Consider the following 21969-nt stretch of genomic DNA (forward strand, 5'->3'; position numbering starts at 1 on the left):
CCCTGTGCGCATTTAGAAATGGTAAGGGGGCCATGTGCCATTAGGCAGTTGGAGCAAATGTCTTTTTTATTCGTCCTTAAAAATAGTTCATTTATTGTTGATAATGAAATAGATGCCAAGTGCAAAGGAAAACGTTGGCAGGGAGGCAGCACGCCCCGGCAAGGGAAGCAGCAGTGCTCTGAGTGAGGGCACCAGAGCGTGAATGTTGCTATGCACTAACGCAGCAATGAAAACTCGTTGTGCATTTCTTCTAAACCAGCCTTAGGAAATCATCGGTTTTTAAAGTGGATGAGTGTTTGTTTTCACTTTAGTTTTTCTTTAACTCTTCCTACTTTGAAATGCTGCTTTCCTTAGTGTAGAAAATAAAGTGTTGAGGTTTTCGCTGCACACAAGTCCCAAAGATTTACCTTTTGCCATGCTTGCCAAGTTCTCTGGCTCGTAAGACTGTGTCACCAGAGTCGGTGATATGAGCTGCAGAGGGATGTCCACTCCATAACCGGGTTTCCAAGGATTCTCAAAAGGGTTGACCTCAGCCTCCTGCTGTGTTCTGATTCCTCTGCAGGTGATGCTGACTGCGGAGCAGACCATTCTGCCCCTAGTGGATGAAGCCCTGCAGCACACAACGACCAAAGGCATTGCTTTTCAGCATCCGGAGATCGTTGCCCACATGGATCTGGTGAGACAAGATCTCCATCTGGAACCTTTCTATTGGAAACTTCCAGAACAATTTGAAGGGAAGAAGGTATGAAGAACCTTGAAGTCACATAGAACAAAGTGCCATGTGCTTTGGGAATCACACCATTGCCAAGATGTATCTTAAATCATCGCTCTTCATTTTATTTTGTCAGCTGATGGCCTACGGGGGCAAGCTCAAGTACACGATCTATTTTGAGGCTCGCGAAGAGACAGGTTTCTCTACATATAAGCCTCAAGTAATCATTCGAGGTGGGACTCCTACACATGCTAGAATTATCATCAGGCATATGGCTGCTCCTCTAATTGGCCAGTTGACAAGGCATGAAATTGAAATGACAGAGGTAAAATTATTAGTTGTTGAATCTAAGGATGCCAATGATTTTGTCTTCAGTTTTGTCAGAATGGTTTCTTTTCCTGTTAACAGAAAGAATGGAAATATTACGGTGATGATCCTCGAATCAGTAGAACTGTGACCCGGGAAGACTTCCTGGACGTCCTCTATGATATTCACTATATTCTTATCAAGGCTACTTATGGAAACATCATGCGACAGAGCAGGTACACTATAGCAGAAAGTATTCAATCTGAGTTCTTATTCTTGAGTCTATAGGGAAGGTCCAAAGATATCTGCTAAGACCATTTAGAAGTAGTTTGTTTTGGAGGGTAATGATAGAAAACAAGCCAAGGATGGCTTCCAGCCACCTGATGAAAGTTACAGCCATTCACTAAAAAAAAGTATAAGAAGCAAGGTGAAGCCGGCGCTGTGGCTCACTTGGCTAATCCTCTGCCTGCAGCACCGGCATCCAGATTCTAGTCGCGGTTGGGGTGCTTGGTTCTAGTCCCCGTTGCTCCTCTTCCAGTTCAGCTCTCTGCTGTGGCCCAGGAAGGCAGTGGAGGATGGCTCAAGTGCTTGGGTCCCTGCACCTGCATGAGAGACTGGGAGGAAGCACCTGGCTTCTGGCTTCAGATCGGCGCAGCACGCCAGCCGTAACAGCCATTTGGGGGGTGAACCAATGGAAGGAAGACCTTTTTCTCTGTCTCTCTCTCACTGTCTATAACTCTCTGTCTCTTTCTCTCACTGTCTAACTCTGCCTGTCCAAAAAAAAAAAAAAAAAAGCAGTAGCAAGGTGAAAGTGAAAAACAAAACAAATGACTTAATCTTTGACATGGTGGACATGGTGAGATTAAGAGACCAGTCAGAAATTCAGGAAAACATGCATGGTGGGTCAGACACACAGACACAACTGTTGTTCTATAAAAGGGTTACAGGATTTCTAGAAAATGATTGCCTTCCACTGTCAGGGAACCAGGCAGGGCCAAATTGGTGCAGTCTTCTCCAGCCGTGAGCACTCTCATCAGTATGTCCCAGTGTGCCATCTAACACCGTCTTTCCCTATGCATCATGAGATGTCATGATTGGAATTCACGTTGAAAAGAAAACAACAACAACAACAAAGCTACAGAAGAATGGCAAGAACGAATGTGGCTATCATGGAACCCAAATCAGTGAGACCACTTCAAGAGAATATTCTGTGTTGTCATATGATCCCCCGAGGCCAACTAGAGTGAAGCTGTTGAAACTGACACTTTAAACCACACCAGTAACTTTCTTGATACCAGCTGCCATGAATTCCTGGAGCAGAAGTAGTATCAAAGCTTTACTGAAAGTGGGGCAGGTGATGTGGAGCAGCAGGTTAAGGCACTGCTTAGGATCCCCACATCTGAAATTGTAGTGCTGGTTCAAGTTCTAGTTCTAGCTCCTTCACCTCTGAACCTGCCGCCTCCTAATGCCCCTGGGGAGGTGGAAATTACAGCCCAAGTACTTGGATCCCTGCCACCCAAATGAGAGCCCTGAATGGAGTTCTTGGCTCCTGGCTTCTACCTTGGCTCAGCCCTTCATGTTGCTGGCATTTGGGAAATGAACCAGAGGATGAAAGATCTCTCCCACACCACCTCTCCCTCTCTCTCTCTTTCTCTCCCTCTCTCTCTCTTTCTCTCCCTCCCTCTCTCCGCCTTTTAAATAAACAAACCAACAAATCTTAAAAAAAAAAAAAAAAACTATGGAACACAGGGAACCTATTATTATAAATGTGAACCATTGTTTTCCATGAACATAATTTGAAGAAACAATGACACAGTTTCAAAAATCAAGGGATGATTATTTAACTTGAGAGAGAAGTAAACATGTTCACAGGCCAAGGGAAAGGGAGTAGTAGCAAGTGAAATTTTAAAATGAAGAATAAAGAAAGAAAAACTAATGAAGGAGGCAAGGTGAGAGTATCATCATGAGCATAAGTTGGATGTTCCCCGAGTAGAGAAACAGATAATCCCGAAATACAATGAGGAATCACAGAGCTGTAGATAAGCTCCATACAATAGAGACAGAAAGTTGAGTTCATACAGTCTCACTTTTGGTTTCATGTGATTCTCTTATGTTCTGTAAAAATATAGAATCCATACAGCATTATAGTTTCATATGATAATTTAGTAGGCCAGAAAGAGTGGAAATATGGTGATGACCCTCAAAAACACAACAAACAAGTGTGAAGCCTCTGACTCTCAAGCTACTGCATATGAAAAGATAGTATTTCAAATATCTACAACTGTGTGTAAGCACAAAGTAGAGGAAAAAGTCCTTTTATTTCATGCAGAACATCCATTTTGCTTTTTTGGTTGATAGAGGGACTTTTGGTAAAAAAAAAAAAAAAAATCAAGGACCGATGTTAACTCTCAGATCTAATTTCTTTTTCTTTTTTAAAAGATTTATTTATTTTACTTGAAATTCAGAGTTACACACAGAGAGAAGGACAGGCAGAGAGAGAGATGGGGCGGGGTGGGGGGGGGTCTTCCATCTGCTGGTTCACTTCCCATTTGGCAGCAACGGCTGGAACTACGCCAATCTGAAGCCAAGTTTCTTCTGAGTCTCCCACTCAGGTGCAGGAGCCCAAGGACTTGGAAACCTTCTACTGCATCCCCAGGCCATAGCAGAGAGCTGGATCAGAAGTGGAGCAGCCGGGACTCAAACCGGTGCCCATATGAGATGCTGGCACTGCAGGCAGCGGCTTTACCCGCTATGCCACAGTGCTGACCCCTCAGATCTAATTTCTTTTGGATTCTTTCTTATGTTTCTGACTATTAACAGGAGATCATATAAAATCATAAAAGTACAGGTACTAAAAAAAAATGCCCTCAGCTACATTGTTAATTATTTTAGAATATCAAATGGAAGTCAGGTGGCAGAAACCAAAGCAGGTTTGCCTGTCATGGAAGACAGCAGGTGACTCCGTGCATATGCAAATAGATTATTTTGCAAATTGTTCCATGCTGTACTAAAAGAGTTTCACATTATTTCATCGTTCTACAGGGGACATTTTATCTTTTTTCTCTACGTGTCTCTTTCTCTGTGACGCTATTTCACATGCCTCACTAAACGAGATCCTTTGGTTTAAGTGGCAATTTTTTGAAACCTCAGAATGAATAAATATTTCAGATTTTCTGAACTCCAGAAAAGCTAGAATCACAGGTTGACGATGATAGAAAACAGCAAAGCCGGTCAGCAGCATTTGATGTTGTAAGGCAATGGCTTGGCTGCAGAAGTTTGAGAAGGTATTCATACACCTCCAAATATCATTAAGACATAGCCCTTTCTCTGTTTAGTCAGCTATAGGCTGGGGATGGCAGGGTGGTGGGAAAGATGGAGGGAGTTTGGATTTGATATGGTATACATGGGAGCTCCTGGTGCTACTTCACTTTTTGCTTTGTAAGTTTGAAGCTATTCTGAAATAAAACAGTTTTTGAAAATCACTTGGAAAGTTTAGTCTCACAAACAGAGCTTCGGAGTTACACATGTGGGTTGAGATTCAGACTGGACATTTTGTCAATGCTGACATTTTTGTTTTTCTCTATCTGAAGGAAATCATCTTTGCATTTCAGTATTCCTTTAGGAAGCTTGAGGAGGGCCAAGTCTCTGATAGAACCAAAATCACTGTTCATAAATTTCTTGAGGAAAAAAATGGTTTATTCCAGGAATATCTGTTATTGGCAGCATTCAAGTTTCACTTGATTTTTAAACCCAGGCTGCTCCGTTGAGTGCACACATGCAAGAAGGAGACGGGCAGGTGATGCTGGGAGCTGCTCAGGCTATAAAATACCCACGGAGGTGCTAGTGGAGACAACGAACACCTAGTTACTTCCAGATTCCCACAGAGACGCCGGGTCCCTTGCTCCCAGGGGAGCAGATGGGTGAAGGACTTCTGTTTATAGCTCCCTACCTCTGTGTGCACGCTGACAGGGCAGGGAGAAACTTGACTTTTAATTCACCCCATGTTTCATAAAGTCTGGCTGATCTCCTGGATGCAGACTGCAATGCCAGTGAAGCTAGAACAGGCCTTCCTAATTCAGTTTCAAAGCAGTCTACCTATGCTGGTTATAAAGTTTACGATTCAAATTCCTTAAACTATGGGAGGTGCTTTTATTGAAGCGAAGCCATCCATTGTCTCCTTTAAAAGTTTATTTGCAGAACATTTTCATGTTACCAGCTAGTTATGAAATAGTCTGAGTTTATAGACTACACATATTGTTTAATGTAGAATTTGAAGTTAATGAAAATGTATCAGTGGTTTCACTGTGCTTTCTTTCCCAATGATATGAGCTTTTAAACCAATAGGAAGGGTTAGCTGAGTTACTTGAAGGATTCATTGAATAAAGCCAGGATACCAAACCCTGGCCCTTGACTCTAGCAAACCTTGGGAGGCAGTGTTGATAGCTCAAATACTTAGAATCCTGCCATCCACATGGGAGAGTGGGGATGTGTTCCCAGTTCCCAGATTCAGCTCAGTCCAGTTCCTGCCATTGTGGCCATTTGGGAGTGAAGAGTAAAGCAGTGGATGGAGACACTCATTGTGTCCCATATCTCTGTCTCTAGTAAATAAACAAAATTTAAACGATTAGTTTGAAAGTTCTTTATCCTCAGCGAGAGATCAATATTATTAGATTACACTTGATTGTTGTTTTCTAGGTAGTTTTCTAAAGTTCTTGAAAAGATATTCAGAGGCTTGAAAAGAAGAAATCAAGGACATCAGCAAATTAAAAGCAATTTTGCTAGTGACTATAGGAGACATTCTAATGACCTTGGGTTGTTTATTTGCCAGAATATAAATGTCTAAGTAATTGGTCCTATCTACCAGAAGCTTCTCACATTTTTTAAAGTGGTGGAAAATTCTTTTATATAGCTTCTCAACAAGATATCAGGTACCCAATTTACTAAACTCCTTTTGATTTATGTGGATATTTTGCTAATGTGCAATCTCAGCCTCTGAGGATGAAAAAAAATGCAGTGATAAGATGTAGCACGTGAGTGCGTGGAATTTAGATAGCTTCCAAGTGATAGGTTAACTGGCTTGATTTACTCATTTCGCGATGTATATATGTATGTATGTATGTATATATAGATAGATAGATATTTTAAAAGATTTATTTTATTTATTTGAAAGACAGAGTTACAGAGAGAGGTAGACACAGAAAGAGAGGTCTTCCATCTGCTGGTTCACTCCCAAGATGGCCGCAATCACCGGAGCTGAGCCAATCCGAAACCAGGAGCCAGGAGCTTCTTCTGGGTCTCCCACGTGGGTGCAGGGGCTCAAGGACTAGGACCACCTTGTACTGCTTTCCCAGGCCATAACATAGAGCTGGATCAGAAGTGGAGCAGCCAGGACTAGAACTGGTGCTCATATGGGATGCCAGTGCTTCAGGCCAGGGCATTAACCCACTGCGCCACAGCACTGGCCCCTGTATGTATATATCTAATACCACATTGTTTTGATAAATGCATGCAACTATTATTCATCAACTAGAAAAGCAGAACATGCTGGAAGTCGACAGAAACCTAGCAGCCTCTTCTTGTGGGATTGAGTGTTGACTGTGATCTTAACTGATTGATGGGATCCTCTAGTGTGTGCTCATTCTTTTCCAGGATTTCAGAAATCTCAATGGGGATAGCTGAACCAGGACACATCACAGCAGCTACTCCCCCAGCTCACTTGATAGAAAAATGTGACTGTCCCCCGGGCTATTCTGGCTTGTCCTGTGAGGTAAGCTCCTCCCACTGACCTGCTCCACCTTAGTTTGTTCAGGAGCCAAATGGAACTACCTGTGGAATCGCCAACTGCAGCAATTAGTTTTACCTTCATGCACACTCTTAACCTTTTTTATTTGGTCTTTCGCTTGTAGTGTGGTGCACAGTAGCAAGAAGATGGTGTCCGTGTTAGCACCCTGCACCACATCACAGCTCAAAAAATTTAGTAAAGATTTGTAAAAATAAGAACAGTCAGGAAATAATGAAATTTACATAAGGCTCATTTATTACAACTGATCTGTTTTATTGGCAGCATTTCTGAGCAGTTAAAGACGTTTAAACTCCAGTGGCCACAGAATATAACACATTTTCAAAGTGTTGTTGAAACAAACGTGACAAAACTTATGCACTAAATAGTAGGGTGTTCCTGCAACACAGTTTTCTCAGAAGAACATAGACCTATTGCAGCAGTGTTACAGTCATTCCATCCTTGCATTTTCAAAACTGTTTTTGTAAAAAACAAAGTTTCTGGGGTATATCTTTGATTAGCATCAGAATCAGCCAAGTTTCTCGACCTTTATCTTCTGAAAGTTTATTTAATTTCTGCAAATATTGTCTATTAGTAAGAACAGCATGGTATACAGAAAATAGATTGGATAAGAAACTGGCCTGAACTTGAATATGGCTAAGATCATGCACAAGTTACTAAATCTCTTAAAGATTCAGCTGGTAAAACCCAAGTCACTCAGTGGCTGCCACCAAACCTGCCCTTGTCTAAAGCCAGGCTTGGCAGGACCTCCAGAATCTGCCCTAGCCTCACAGCTGATAAATTTGTCGTAAGTCAGACAGGTTGATACCCATGGCATCATGGCATCATGGGCATCTAATACCAGTTAGATGCTACTAATATCCACCCCACCTGCAGCCTACAAATGTTATGAAGACTGAATAAGTTATATACCCAAAATGCTTATCACAGGGTCCGGTATGTAGTCAGTGGTACAGTGGTTAATATTAATATTAATTAACAATCATCATAATATTGTTAAATTTAATGCAGATATTATTAATATAATACATGGTTATATATCCATCTGTCAACTTATTTATACTTGTATGCAGCTTATTTTGTAAATACAATTTGAGGTGCTGCATTAATGAGGCATATGATAACACCAAGTCAGAACTGAGTTATGTTATGTATATCAAGTCTAAACTTCCTAAGAGGTGGCAGGAAGTAATAAAAAGGAATTTGGTGAATACTATCTAGCTGCACCATGTGGACAGGGTACTTGCCCTGCTTGATGCTGAACCTTGGGTGTTTGCCTATAGAATCATCTGAGGATTATTTAAAATAAAAACATATGTGGAAAACCTCATTGTAGACCCAAGCATGATTCATTTCAGTTAACATCACAGAGAATTCCTTTTCAGAGAACAAATTCATAAGATAACTACAAATATAAGGCATTCTTGGAAAAATTCCATAGCCATTTTCATGACTGCTCTGAAGACAATATTCAATTGAATGTATCCATTTTGATACAATAAAGAATAAAATAATCTCATTATTAAAACATTACTCATACTTACCTACATACCAATAAGTAATATATATTGCATTTGTGTGCACATGTTAAATGTGCTGATGTTCCAATGAATGTGAAAGATTAAAAGGTAAAGGACAGAGAGCAAGATTTTAGCATGATCTTACATCGGAGTCCCAGAGTTTGATTTCCAGCTCTGTCTCTTTCTTGTTTTTGTTTTTGTTTTTTTTTTTGACAGGCAGAGTGGACAGTGAGAGAGAAAGAGACCAAGAGAAAGGTCTTCCTTTGCCGTTGGTTCACCCTCCAATAGCCACCGCGGCCAGCGCACTGCAGCCGACGCAACACACTGATCCGAAGGCAGGAGCCAGGTGCTTCTCCTGGTCTCCCATGGGGTGCAGGGCCCAAGCACTTGGGCCATCCTCCACTGCACTCCCGGGCCATAGCAGAGAGCTGGCCTGGAAGAGGGGCAACCAGGACAGAATCTGGCGCCCTGACCAGGACTAGAACCCGGTGTGCCGGCACCGCTTGGCAGAGGATTAGCCTGTTGAGCCACGGCGCTGGCCCCAGCTCTGTCTCTTAATACCAGCTTCCTCCTGATGCACACCATGGCAGGCAATAGTGATGGGTCAAGTAATTGGGGCCCTGTCAACCACTGGATTGCATTCCCAGATCTCAGCTTTGGCCCCAGTACAATGTCAGCTGTTGTGAACATTTGGGAAGTAAACCTGTGAAGGGGGACTCTTCGCTTCGCTTCGCTTCGCTCCGCTCCGCTCCGCTCCTCTCCCCTCCCCTCCCCTCCCCTCCCCTCCCCTCTCCCCTCCCCTCCCCTCCCCTCCCCTCCCCTCCCCTCCCCTTCCCTCCCCTCCCCCCTCCCCTTCCCTCTCCCCTCCCCTCCCCTCCCCTCTCCCCTCCCCTCCCCTCCCCCCTCCCCTCCCCTCCCCTCCCCTCCCCTCTCCCCTCCCCTCCCCTCCCCTCTCCCTCTCCCCTCCCCTCCCCTCCCCCCTCCCCTCCCCTCCCCTCCCCTCTCCCTCTCCCTCTCCCTCCCTCTTTCTCTCTCTGAAACTCTCAAATTAATTGCTTATAAAAAGATAAAGGATAGGCAAAACTTGAGATTATTTTAGATGAGAACGAATTGTATAATCCCACACACTTTATGACTGCGCTGCTGACTGAGGAGTGACCTTGATCTGTCCCCTTAATTGCTGTAGACCTTAGTTATTATATAGGCATCCAATTTCTGAAACGACAGGTTGTGATTTGAAGTTCTAAAATTCTCTGACACTGCAGTATTATTTGGCTGCAGAAGATATTCACTTCGTTGTCAATGTTGACCTTTACATACCTTGAACAGAAAGCTAGTACAGCTATATTTTTCTGTGTTTATTTAAAATGATAGTGTTAACTTATGAACAAAATATTATTAAAATAGCAAATTACTTTAATGCAGTTTACCTTTTAGTCTAGATTTCATATGTTAAATACTCTTCCTTTTGTGACTGATAGACATTTCATATCATATGTTCTAAAAATGTACCTCCCTATTAATTTTCCGTCATTATATGAGAATAAAAATTGGTCCAAAAAAGCAAATGGTAAATGAAGAAAATTCTTAAAATCTAGGGATATACATAAACTATCGTCTGCATTAGTGGCTTCACTTATGTCCTCTGTATTTCACTTAAGCTCCTATTTGCAGACAATAATTACAGTAATATCTTAGAGGAGAGATTACAGAGACAAAGACTTATCTCTCATAATAAGATACCTGAGGTGTTCTCTACAACCCATTGCCTCTAATCCATTACACATCTTATTTATAATTCATCTTGATTCTAAAGTGTAATTACCCGAGCATAAAATCTAATCATCAAAGCAAGAGCTAAGGACAGTTTTGAAATAATACATCCCATTCCAGTAACATATGCTTTGGGCCATGAATACACAAAGCAATTCCTTCGCAATATTTTCACCAAATGTATCATATTCTGGAGACATGTGCATCTACAGACTATACACTTGTCTTTACCCAGAATGTGGTCACAATTAAACACTTATTGCCAGTAATAGTAGTCTTTCTGAAAGACATGTAACCTTAGTGTATTGCCTGTAGTGATAAGGCATTGGTGACATCTACATTAAAAATGTTAATTTTAGAAATGCCTAATTATTATAATCTATGATTTGAAGTAAAAGCTAGATTACTTTTATAAGTCAAATAAGAAGCACTATTTCCACACCAGATTTGTGCTTCTGGAGGCATCAGGTTTTTATAGTTATCCCGTTGTTCACATTGGGTTAGGTTTAGGTTATTACTGAAACTCTTCTAAAGGTAGTGTAGGTTGCATGAAGATACCAGTCACGTTTGTGACTTTATTTCTTAGAAATGGAAAATATTCAGCATTGATCACATGATTTTCTGCAATAATATGGAAATCAGAAATCTGGTGATTTCTGATTCATGTTCTCATAGCTCAGCTTTTTCTCCCCACCCTCCCCATTTTCTAATAGAGCCTGGTGTCCATTGGATCTCACTCAGCAGCTGTCACTTGTGACTATTAAAACTAATTTTTCAAACCCCCAAACAAGTCATAACTATTAACAATTCATAAAACCCAAAAGGCAAAATGTGGAAATAAGGGTGTCTCCTTATATATGGGTAGCTCTTGGTGCAACCTTTAACACTTCAGCAGCACATGGCAATTTTATTTCCCAACACTGCTTAGAGCAGTCATGGTTGCCTTTACTTCTACTTTATCCTCAGCACACATATATAAACATGATCTAGAATAGGGGTAGCTATGTTGATTCATCGTATGTCAAGCATTAAATATACATCATCTCAGCTAATCCTCACAACAACCTTTGAAAAAACAAAGTTCATCATTTATCAACTGCTTATTGCATCTTGCATAATCTAAAGCACATGTCCTGATACAGTAGCAGCAGTGTCATTCAGGATAATTTATGAACTGCATTTGATAGATGAGGACATTGAGGCCCAGTTCATGATCACACAGCTAGACAGTAGCAGAACTGAAATGTGAACCCTAATATTTTTATTTCCAAAGCTTAGATAATCTTGACATTTGACAATTATGCAGTACAAAATCCTTATTATTCAGATAAGAGAACGGAGGAACACAATATTCAAAACCTGCCCAAAGTGACATGTAATGGTAGAACACGAATTAAGCTCAAGTTCATTGAACTACAAAACCCAAGAAAAGATAGAAGAGATAAGAGTGTTTTTATTGGCTCCAGGGCAAGTATATATTTTAGTTGCTAATTTCTGAGAAAAGGGGGGAAGGCATTGTACAGCTGTCCATCTGGACATGTTGGCTTTCTATTATCTTTGTTTCATTCCATTCTCTCTGAAAGCATTTTTGTGTGGATGTGATTCTCCCTTTTTGATGATATCCTATACTATGACAATAAATGAAAGATGGAAGGAGAGCAGGGGAAAATTTAGCTATGAATAATTTCAGCACTTGTGAAGAGAACTTTGGAAAAGTTTGAGTGACAGATAAAAAGGGATTAAGATGAGCTCAGGCAAGTGTATATTTGTTTTTCTTTTAATTCTCTATTGTGTTCCAGAAGGAGTTTTATCTGGGACTAAAAAAAGTAACTTTTCTGTTCTCAATTCAGGCTTGAATATTCTCAAAAATTTTGCTCTTGTAGCCCACTGAAAGGAGAAACATCTGATACTGAACAGCTCAAAAAATTAGAAAAGATAGGAAGAATAAGTAGAGGACCCAGAAAAAGGAGGGCTCCAAGAGGAATGAATAGATCCTACTGTTTAAGGAAACATGTTTTGAGTTTCTAATCTTTGCATTGGGGAAGAGTCTTTGCCAACTTTCAGAAACTTAATCCATCAGGAAATAAAATGCATCTGAAATGTTAGAACTGAAAGAAAATTTAGAAGTCAGCTGAGTTAAAGCATCTGTCCATTTATGGAATGAGAAAACTGTGTGTCTCAAAGACAGTAAGTAACTTGCCTTTATCTCAGATAAAACTCCCTTGTAAAATCAAAATTTTTCAATTCATTCATGCTGTAGTGCCCTTTTAGAAGCATCCATGCAGAGAAGGAGGGTTGTGCCAGTGATTCTCATCCCTGACTGCTTAGTAAATCCTCCCTGGATTTAAAACAAACCCTGGCCCCACTCTCCACCAATTAAATTGGAATCTCTAGGGTGAAGCTAAGCGTCACTGTGTTTAAAAGCACTCCACATTTGCCTGAGATTGGCAAGGAAACGTTCTAGAAGATCTTACCCAGAATTCAACTTGAAGCTCAGGCCATAAATTCCCACTAGTAGGTGCTTCTCCTTCTTTCTGTCTCTTCTTTTCCTTTCTTTATTCTTTCCAGGAAAGTAATAGAAAATATTACTTGTGCCTTACAGTAAACTTCAACTTAGTGCACATTTCAGTCTATAACTGAGCTTCATGTGATTCTTCAATGAAGAGTACTGTTCCTTAACTTTGTTCTAGGACTTGTTTTGAACTTTCATTTGAGAAATAGGAAGGAGCTAGGAACTTTCTCTCAATTTGTGGGATTTTTACACACACACACAAAGTCACACACATACCACCAAGCAAATTTATGAATAAAATAACATTTTATCCAACAGTCAGCATGCTAACAAATTGGAACAACCCACACGGAAAGCCACTTTTAAATACACCTTGCACTATTTCTCCAGTTATACTTAAATGAATTCTGCAGCCATAACTTTCAGATCTAATCCAGAAAAAATGGCAAAAAATGAAACTTCATTTTAAATAATTGAAATGAACCTGGTTAAAATACATGATTGTGTCCACCATAAAATAAATGAAATTCTAAATATTTTGAATGCTATTCTTGTTTTGTTTTTCTCAGCTTGCTCAAAGCTAGGATGTTATTAAATCTTATTAGAATTTCTTATGGGCTCTAATAAAAACAGAGAAGCTCTTAATTAAGTGCTTAATTGAGCTGTTTTGGCATCATTCAGATCAAAATAAACAAAGAGAATACTTAGTCTCTTCTAAGGAACCTCCTTGTTAAGCTCTGCACCTCCTGGGCTAGAACTGAAAGGGTGTGGAAGCTCTGAGAAGTTCCTAATCCAGTATTTTCTTCCTGCTTAGTCAGTAAATCACTTTTCTTCAAAAGCGGGAGCAAGATTTTGTTTCCCATCTCAAAAAGTTTACTTTTATTTTGGAGGACTTTGATTATCTTCTAAGCTTGTAAACGTGTGGCAAGACTATGGGCAGAAACTCCAGTGACTATGGATTTGACACATCCCTGAGATCCCTACTCTTTAACCAGCAGGTGTCTCACTCAGCCAATGCTCCCATGCAGCTTGAATGTATTGGAGCAAATTTTTAAGTGGAAAAAAAAAAAAAATCCTCCTTAGCCAAGGTTGTAAAACTGTTCCTCTAATAATCTTCAGTGGGATCTGAGAAACTGACTCTATCTCTTGCTCATAAATCACACAATATCTGATAAATGTGGCAGCTTTGCCTAGCAAGAGGGCTGAGCTGGAACACAAGCCTGTTCTCACCCCCTTGAAGGAAGCCATGGCCTTCCTTCAAGAAAACCAGATGTTTTTCTGATACATTTACATAAAAATTTAAATGAAGACGAAGGTCTGGATTTTTGCATATGTCAGCTTCACCAGCAGTTTTTGCTTGGTCTACAGACATTTATTGCAAAATGAAAAATTTTTAAAAATCAGGAAAGATAAACTTTATTGATGGCCTAGTAGTCCCAAAACATGGACAGCTTTTATTATTTTGAATTTCTTACACTTATAGTCTACATTATATTTACATATATGTGATAGATCCATGACACATTTTTTATCTTTTAATCTTTTTGCTGAGTTTCATTGGACATTTGCTATATATCCATCAAGCACAGTAGAAGCATATTTTAGGTTGTCAAGGACACGTCAAGGTTGTCATGTAATTCTCTCACTAGTCCATCTGACAGTATTATTCAAAAACAAACCTCTTTCTCAGGAAAAAAAAAGAAAAGAAAAAGGTTATTGAAAGCTTTTTCAGGAGAAGAGCTACATGTGCAAATGAAAGCATTCCCCGGCTAAGGTCTATTACATAGATGCTGCTGCCTGCTCACCTCAGGGACCAGGCAGAAATACACATTGGGTATCAAACTAGCGCTTGTGTAGGTAAGTGATGTTGCCCTGAATGCAGGTGAGGTGAAGAATTCTGTCATTTCAAAAACTGAAAAACTGGTGTTGCTAAAGCTAGATATCCAACCTGACTGTCCTAATTGGCTTCCTTTTCTTTCAGACATGCTTGCCAGGATTTTATCGACTGCGCTCTCAACCAGGTGGCCGCACCCCTGGTCCAACCCTGGGCACCTGTGTTCCATGTCAGTGTAACGGACATAGCAGTCTGTGTGACCCAGAAACCTCCATATGCCAGGTAGGCACCTGAGCCTTGTGAACTAGGTCCCTGTGCTCATTTCTCTACAATGCTCAGCATGCAGAGGCCAGCTAGCCTGCAGGGAACATAATTGTGTGTGTGTGTGTGTGTGTGTGAAGAAAAACATGGAGGTGGGAGACAAACACCATGTCCTACATTTTAAAAGGTAATGACAAAATGATTGCTAGAAAGTCCGCTGCTTGTGTCAATGGAATATTAAGAGTATACTGGAAAAGCATCAGAGAATAAAATTGTTTTTAAAATGACATGCAATGATTTTTTTTTCTTGGTTAGAAACAAAAATAAGCTTTTGATAAGAAAATTGCAAGTTATAGAAAAGTATTAAGCAAAAAATTTAAAGTCATTCAAAATTCAATATAGTGTATTCTCATAATTTTATGCATGTACAAAGTACTTGAAAAAGTTAGTGGAAAATATGCATTATCTTTTAATTCTATTTTTCATGAACTCTTTAAAGTACTCCTATACAAATAAGATTTTTCTAACTCCACATGTGTAGTTTTACATTCTGCCTTTTACATTTAATACTTGTCATGAACATACTATGTTGTTAGATATTCTGTAAAATCTTTACAACCTTTGGTTTGATGTCCCATAATTCATTCATTTCCCATAGAACTGAGGCTAATTGACTCATTTCCCTGTAGAATTGAGGCTGCACTTATCCCTGTTCTTGCTAGCTTCTGTACCCTCTCCTGCCACCATGTCTTGGAACATTCAGGACGCTTCATGCTTTCTTCCATTTTCATTTCAATCACCAGGAGAAATTCAGGTTCCCCATGCCATCGCTTGTCACCCAGATGGTAATCCTCACACGGCTCTGGGCATGTTTGTAACCCCATCTGCCATCTCTCCTCACCTTCTAGAACCCTTCCATTGAACTGGCTGGGACTCATGGCCAAACATCAGCCATAGCCTACGTCAGCTTCCTTTCCCTTCAGGGTCTTCATCTGTTTCTAACACTGCTGCTCTGGGGACTCTCTTGCATGGCAATCCCACTCTCTTTTCCTGAGAAGGAAGTTAGGGTAGATGTCCCTGCCCCTTGCTGCCAAGTTTCACATCCTCCTTTTTCCCTCCACTGTACCACCTAGTTTTCAATGTCATGGCTCCATCTAACTGCTTAGGACACCTTGCTAACATCACCTACCAACTCTCATCCACCAATCACTCCTTAAAGGTTTGTACTCTGCATCATTGCCTTTCTCTCTGGCACTTCTATCATAATTCTCGGGCCATAAAATGAACTCCTCTGTATTCTTACCTATCGGGTTTTTTTTTTTCTGCCTCTATAGTCTCCATTTTAAGAACCCTATTTGTTGACTACCATCTCGGTTCTCTTTAGTGCATGTCTCAATAGTTCAACTTCAGTATTTTCAAATTTGCCATGGATGCTCACACCTTCTTACTGTTCTTATCTCTTCCCTGCCCTCACTTTATTAACCAGCTTACTAAACATGACCCTTCCTTAGTATCACTGCTTTGTGGCACACACATCTCTTTGTGCTCCATTATTTATTTTTGCTCTGCTAACTTCGACACCTGTTGCATCCTACTCTTAGCTCCACACTTGAACCTTCTCTTCTGAATATGGCTATAGGTAAACAGTAATGCTGTCTAGTTTCACCTTAAGTTTCTGACCACCATGTCTCAGTGGACCCCTGTGCTGCTCTCAGTCATGACCTTTATGCCAGTCCATTTCCTCTTCCATGGTGCTTAATAACTGTTTCATGCCTTCCTTCACTCCTCAAGCCTAACCTTCTCGTCCCACCCATTCCTATCTCAGTAGGTGATGTTGCTTCTTATTTCAATGAAAAATTAAAGGCAATGAGAAGAGAGGTAACAAGAATTTTCACTGCTGCTTGCACCATCTTTCTACATCTGTGCCCAATTATTCTCTTTTCTATTACTTTGGTAATCTGTGCTTATTTCTAGAAAAGACCAAGTCTTCCACTTGTGGTCTAGATCCTTCCCATGTCTTCCACTCAAGGACATCACTCCAGCTAATTTCTCCTCCTTCTATATAATTACTCTTTGTTTCTTCATCAATCTTGAAGACAAAAGTGACCTCTCGTGATGCAACTTGACTTCTAGCTACCACTTCATTCTTCTCTATCAGTGAAAAGTCATCTATACCCTCACTATTGTTTCTCTTGGTCTCATTCTCTCCTGGACTACTCAAATGAGGCTTTCATCATCATCATCATTATGCTTGAACCAGTGGCTAATGTTTACTGGCCAGTGTCCATCTGGCTTGATGTATTAGCAGCATTGCCACTGTGATGCCATTCTTGAAAACTTTAATTCAGCTTGCTTCCCAGTCCTTGACAGTGGAGATTTTCAAATTCAAGGGCATCTCCTCTTCCCCCTCATCCGTTGGAAATCAGCTGGAAATCCATATAGTAGTGTTCCTGGGACTCAATCCTTGGATAGATTTCCTTCTCTAAGCGACTCATCCTCATGAAGTTCTCACCCACGCAGGTGGCTTTCATAACCTTTGCTGAGATCTATAGTATTTGCCATTATTTTTATAATTTAATTTTAGATTAAAGTCTTTAATTTTTCTGGAATTTACTGTGGTATATAGAGATAACCTTTATTCAAATATGCATTACTATAAAGAATATTGATAAATATTTCATTTTCTCCTTGATATATCATGGTATGTGTAATATATACAAATATTTTCTACATTTTAAGATCTATCCAAGGATCATCTGTTCTGCATATCTTTCTTTTTCATTTATTAAACTTTTATTTAATGAATATAAATTTCCAAAGTACAGCTTATAGGTTACAATGGCTTCCCCCCTCCCATAACTTCCCTCCCACCCGCAACCCTCCCCTTTCCCGCTCCCTCTCCCCTTCCATTCACATCAAGATTCATTTTCAATTCTCTTTATATACAGAAGATCAGTTTAGTATATATTAGGTAAAGATTTCAACAGTTTGCCCCCATATAGCAACACAAAGTGAAAAAAATACTGTTGGAGTACTAGTTATAGCATTAAATAACAGTGTCAAAGGGATCACACAAAGAAAACAAGTGTCTGCTAATACTAACTGATAGAATCAAAAAGGGAGAGAAGGATCCAACATGGGAAGCTGGATACACAGCAGACTCATAGAATGGCAGATGTCCTAAACAACACTCTGGCCTCAGAATCAGCCCTTAAGGCATTCGGATCTGGCTGAAGAGCCCATGAGAGTATTGTAGGCATAGAAAGCCAAGATACCATGGAAAAGAAAAAAAAAGAAGAAGACCTAAATGAAAGATCTCTGTGAGTGAGATCCCAGTGGAAAGAACGGGGCCATCAAAGAAGGAGGTACCTTTCTCTGAAGGGAGGAGAGAACTTCCACTTTGACTATGACCCTATTGGAATAAGATTGAAGTTGGCGAACTCCAAAGGCTTCCATAGCCCTGGCAACTCATGACTAGAGCCTAGGGAGATTACTGTTCTGCATATCTTTTAGTTACTGTTACAGTGTTCTGCCTACTTCCATTTTGTAAGATGTTACCATATCTGGTAAAGCAGCATTCTTTATTATTCTTTTGTTTTACTTTCTTAACTAGATACTCTTATAGATTCTTTCAACTGACATTTTTTTAAAGATTTATTTATTTGAAAAACAGAGTTAGAGAAGGAGAGAGAGAGATCTCCTATCCACTGGTTCACTCCTCAAATGGCAACAATGGACAGAGATGGGCAGACCCGAAGCCAGAAACTAGGAACTTCTTCCAGCTCTCTCCCTTGGGTGCAGGGCCCTAAGTACTTGTGCCATCTTCTGCTGCTTTCCCAGGTATATTAGCAGGGAGCTGGATAGGAAATGAAGCAGCCAGGAATTGAACCTGCACCTATATGGGATGGCCAGTGCTGCAGGCAGCGGCTTTACCTGCTATGACATAGTGCTGGTTCCTCAACTGACATTTTTATTTACTATTTCAATCCTTTTGCCAAAAAAAGTCACTAAAATTTTGATTGCAATTACCTTTAACCTAATTGTAAAGAAGTTGTATTACATTTTCATTATTCAATTATCCTCCTCAACCTAGAAATATATTTTTTATTCAAACACTTTGTCTTAGTGTAGATTGTTTTCACATAATTATCTAGAATATGCATTATCATATTAAAATGATTTATATATCTGATGTTTCCATTTCAATGGTAGATGTACATTTTTGATGCAATGTAGTAAATTAACTGATTATTACTGGTGAGTATTAACTGAATATATTTCTCACACATATTTCATGTCCAACTACTTTTATTTTAGATCTGAATTTTTCAATTTTTGTTATTTCATAATTTTATTGGCAAATCATTACAATTATTTTTCCTTGCCAGAAGTTATACCTGTTATAATAGTTTCATATTTTTGCATCGATTCACTCTTGCAATGCAGGTTAAATATAAGGGTAATCAATTTACTACTTTATTCCTGATTTGAAAATAAATATCTCAAGTCTTTGCTCTAATGTACAATATTAATGGCTCATTTAAGAAAAATATTGGGCCAGCGCCATAGCTTACTTGGTTAATCCTCCACGGCACCATATGGGTGCCGGTTCTAGTCCCAGTTGCTTCCCTTCCAGTCCAGCTCTCTGCTGTGGCCTTGGAGGGCGGTGGAGGATGGCCCAAGTACTTGGGCCCCTGCACCTGTTTGGGAGACCAGGGAGAAACACCTGGCTCCCAGCTTCAGATCGGTGCAGCGCTGGCTGTAGCGGCCATTTGGGGAGTGAACCAACGGAAGGAAGACCTTTTTCTCTGTCTCTCTCTCTCTCTCACTGTCTATAATTCTACCTGTCAAATAAAAAAAAAGAAAAATATTGCTTATCATGTAAAAAAAAAAAAGTCTTGGTATTCCAGGATTATTTATTTTTCCTTAAATTTATTTATTTATTTTGAAAGCAGAGCTAGAAAGAGAGAAAGAGACAGAGAGAACTTCCATCTGCTGCTTTACTCTCCAAATGACCACAATGGCCTGATCTAGACCAGGCTGAAGCCAAGAATCTGGAACTCTATCTGGGTCATCTACATGGGTGGCAGAGGCCCAAGCATTTGGGCAGTCCTCTGCTGCTTTCCCAGGAGCACTAGCAGGGAGCTAGGTCAGAAGTGGAATAACCTATGCTCAGATGGAATTCCAGCATCACAGGCAATGTCTTAACCTCCTGTGCCCGGATGCTGGCTACTATGCTGGCATGGTTCAGTCAGGATAAGATACTGAAATTTATTGAATAATTATTTGTGAAGGATAGAATATAGGTGAAGAAACCTTTAAGAAAGAACATGTATAGTTTTTTTCTTTTACTTTAAGCAGTGATATATTTTAACTGGGGCCAGCATTGTGGCACAGTAGATTAAGCTACTGCATGTGACTGGCATCCCACATGGACACTGGTCCAAATCCCACCTGCTCCAATTCTGAGCCAGCTTTATGCTAATTTACCTGGAAAAGCAGCAGATCAGCCAAGTGCTTGGGTGCTACACCCTCATGAAATACCCAGATGGAGCGCCTGGCTCCTGGTTTCAGTGTGGCTCAGCTCTGGCTGTTGGTAGCCATTTCGGGAGTGAACACATGGATGGAAGATATCTTTGCCTCCTTCTCTGTCTCTCTGCAACTACCTTTCATGTAAATAAATAAATATTTTGAAAAATGGAGATGTATTGACTAAATGAATAGCTAATACCAACCATCCTTGAATTCTCAAGTTCTTTCTCCATCTGCTTGACTGTAAAATTCAATAGATAATTTAGGGGGAGGGGCCTAATTTAAGTGTTCTTCAGTGAGAACTAAATACATGTTTCTTCCTTATGCATTCTGCAATGACATTTTTAGTAGGATTATGTTTGTTTCACAGGATTAATTTAGAAGTATTCATAAAGGATACAATTAATTGTGCTTTTATTATGATAAAAGTTACTACTTTTACATGGTCCTCTTTTTCACCAGTTGTCTATTACAGCTATTTCTGTGTCTTCAGAATCCTAAATTCAAGTCTGTTTTCTGAGAAATCCCTGGACAAAGAAAAAAGTAAATAAATGCTTCCATCAAACATACATAGCCAGTGCAGATTGTTATGCTCTGAATTTTTATATTTTCCTTCGGGGGCTTACACCTTTTGAATTTACTCAACTTTGTTTGTCTTTGAAACAGGCCCCTGAGGCCAAGAGGAGGTGGCTATTTTGTGTTGTGACTGAGGAAATGGAAGCATACTGATTCCTGTTCTCTGAATAAAATGGATTCCAGTTTAGCATCATTATCTAGTGCAGGGCCCTCTATTTTGCTATGGTGGCAAGCGTGGGCTGCATAGTTCAACCACTTTGATTCAAATCCTGGATGCACCCCTTTCTGGCTATGTGAGCTAGTTTCTTTAACCTCCCTGGCATCCTCATTTCCTCCTTGATAAAATGAACAAATAGTAATGTATTTCAGAATAAAATGAACATAATAATGGTAACTGCTCATAGAGTTTTTGTAGGGATTCAAATACTCCATAAGAGGCCTAGAATGTGAACTTCCATGGTAAACTCCACGACATTAGTGACAATGATGATCATAATGATAGTCATTACAATACATGTAATCTACCATGTGGAGTTTAAGAACCCATCAGCTGATAATAAAAAAAATATACAAAGAAAAAAATCCACTTTTATATATAACACTTTTCTAAATTTTCTTACCTTCTTAATCTGTTTGGTCTTCCATAACAAAAAATACCCTAAACTGGGGAGCTTATAGACAACAGAAACGTATTTCTCACAGTCCGTAGGTTAGAATGTCCAAAATCAAGGTCCTACCAGATTTGGTGTCTGAAGAGGGCCCAGCTCCTGTTCTTAAATGATGCCTTCCTTTGGTTTCTTCACATAGTAGGTGGTTCTACCTATTCTCTGGAGTCTCTTTTGTAAGAGCACCAATGCCAGTCATGAGGGCATTCGGTTACCTCTTTTTCCTTATGTCTTTCTCTAAAAATATGGACTTGAGAGGAAACATAACTTTATCAGAGTTTATAGCCAACTATTTCCAGAAAATGCATACCACTTTATAATTAATGCTCCATATGATGCCTAATGACACTTTCAAGAGAGCGTCACTTTGAGCTATTCAATAGTAAATTCTACACATAGCCGTAGTTTTACTAATAGCTCAGTGACTCATTGAGAAAATTCTTTTCCAAAATGGAAGAGTAAAATCTACATGATATTG

At 39.9% G+C, this 21969-nt stretch overlaps 1 protein-coding gene across 1 annotated transcript in view; it reads left to right on the forward strand.

The window, feature by feature from the left end:
- The window catches only part of LAMA2 (laminin subunit alpha 2), a 698138-nt gene that overhangs the window by 458458 nt on the left and 217711 nt on the right, over positions 1–21969 (forward strand). The window contains exons 25-29 of the mRNA XM_062187263.1: positions 563–742; positions 849–1037; positions 1121–1254; positions 6668–6785; positions 14605–14739. Of these exons, the coding sequence (XP_062043247.1) occupies positions 563–742; positions 849–1037; positions 1121–1254; positions 6668–6785; positions 14605–14739 (756 nt within the window). The remainder of the gene's footprint in view (positions 1–562; positions 743–848; positions 1038–1120; positions 1255–6667; positions 6786–14604; positions 14740–21969) is intronic.

The sequence above is a fragment of the Lepus europaeus genome, chromosome 3 (genome assembly GCF_033115175.1).
Source record: "Lepus europaeus isolate LE1 chromosome 3, mLepTim1.pri, whole genome shotgun sequence".
NCBI lineage: Eukaryota > Metazoa > Chordata > Mammalia > Lagomorpha > Leporidae > Lepus > Lepus europaeus.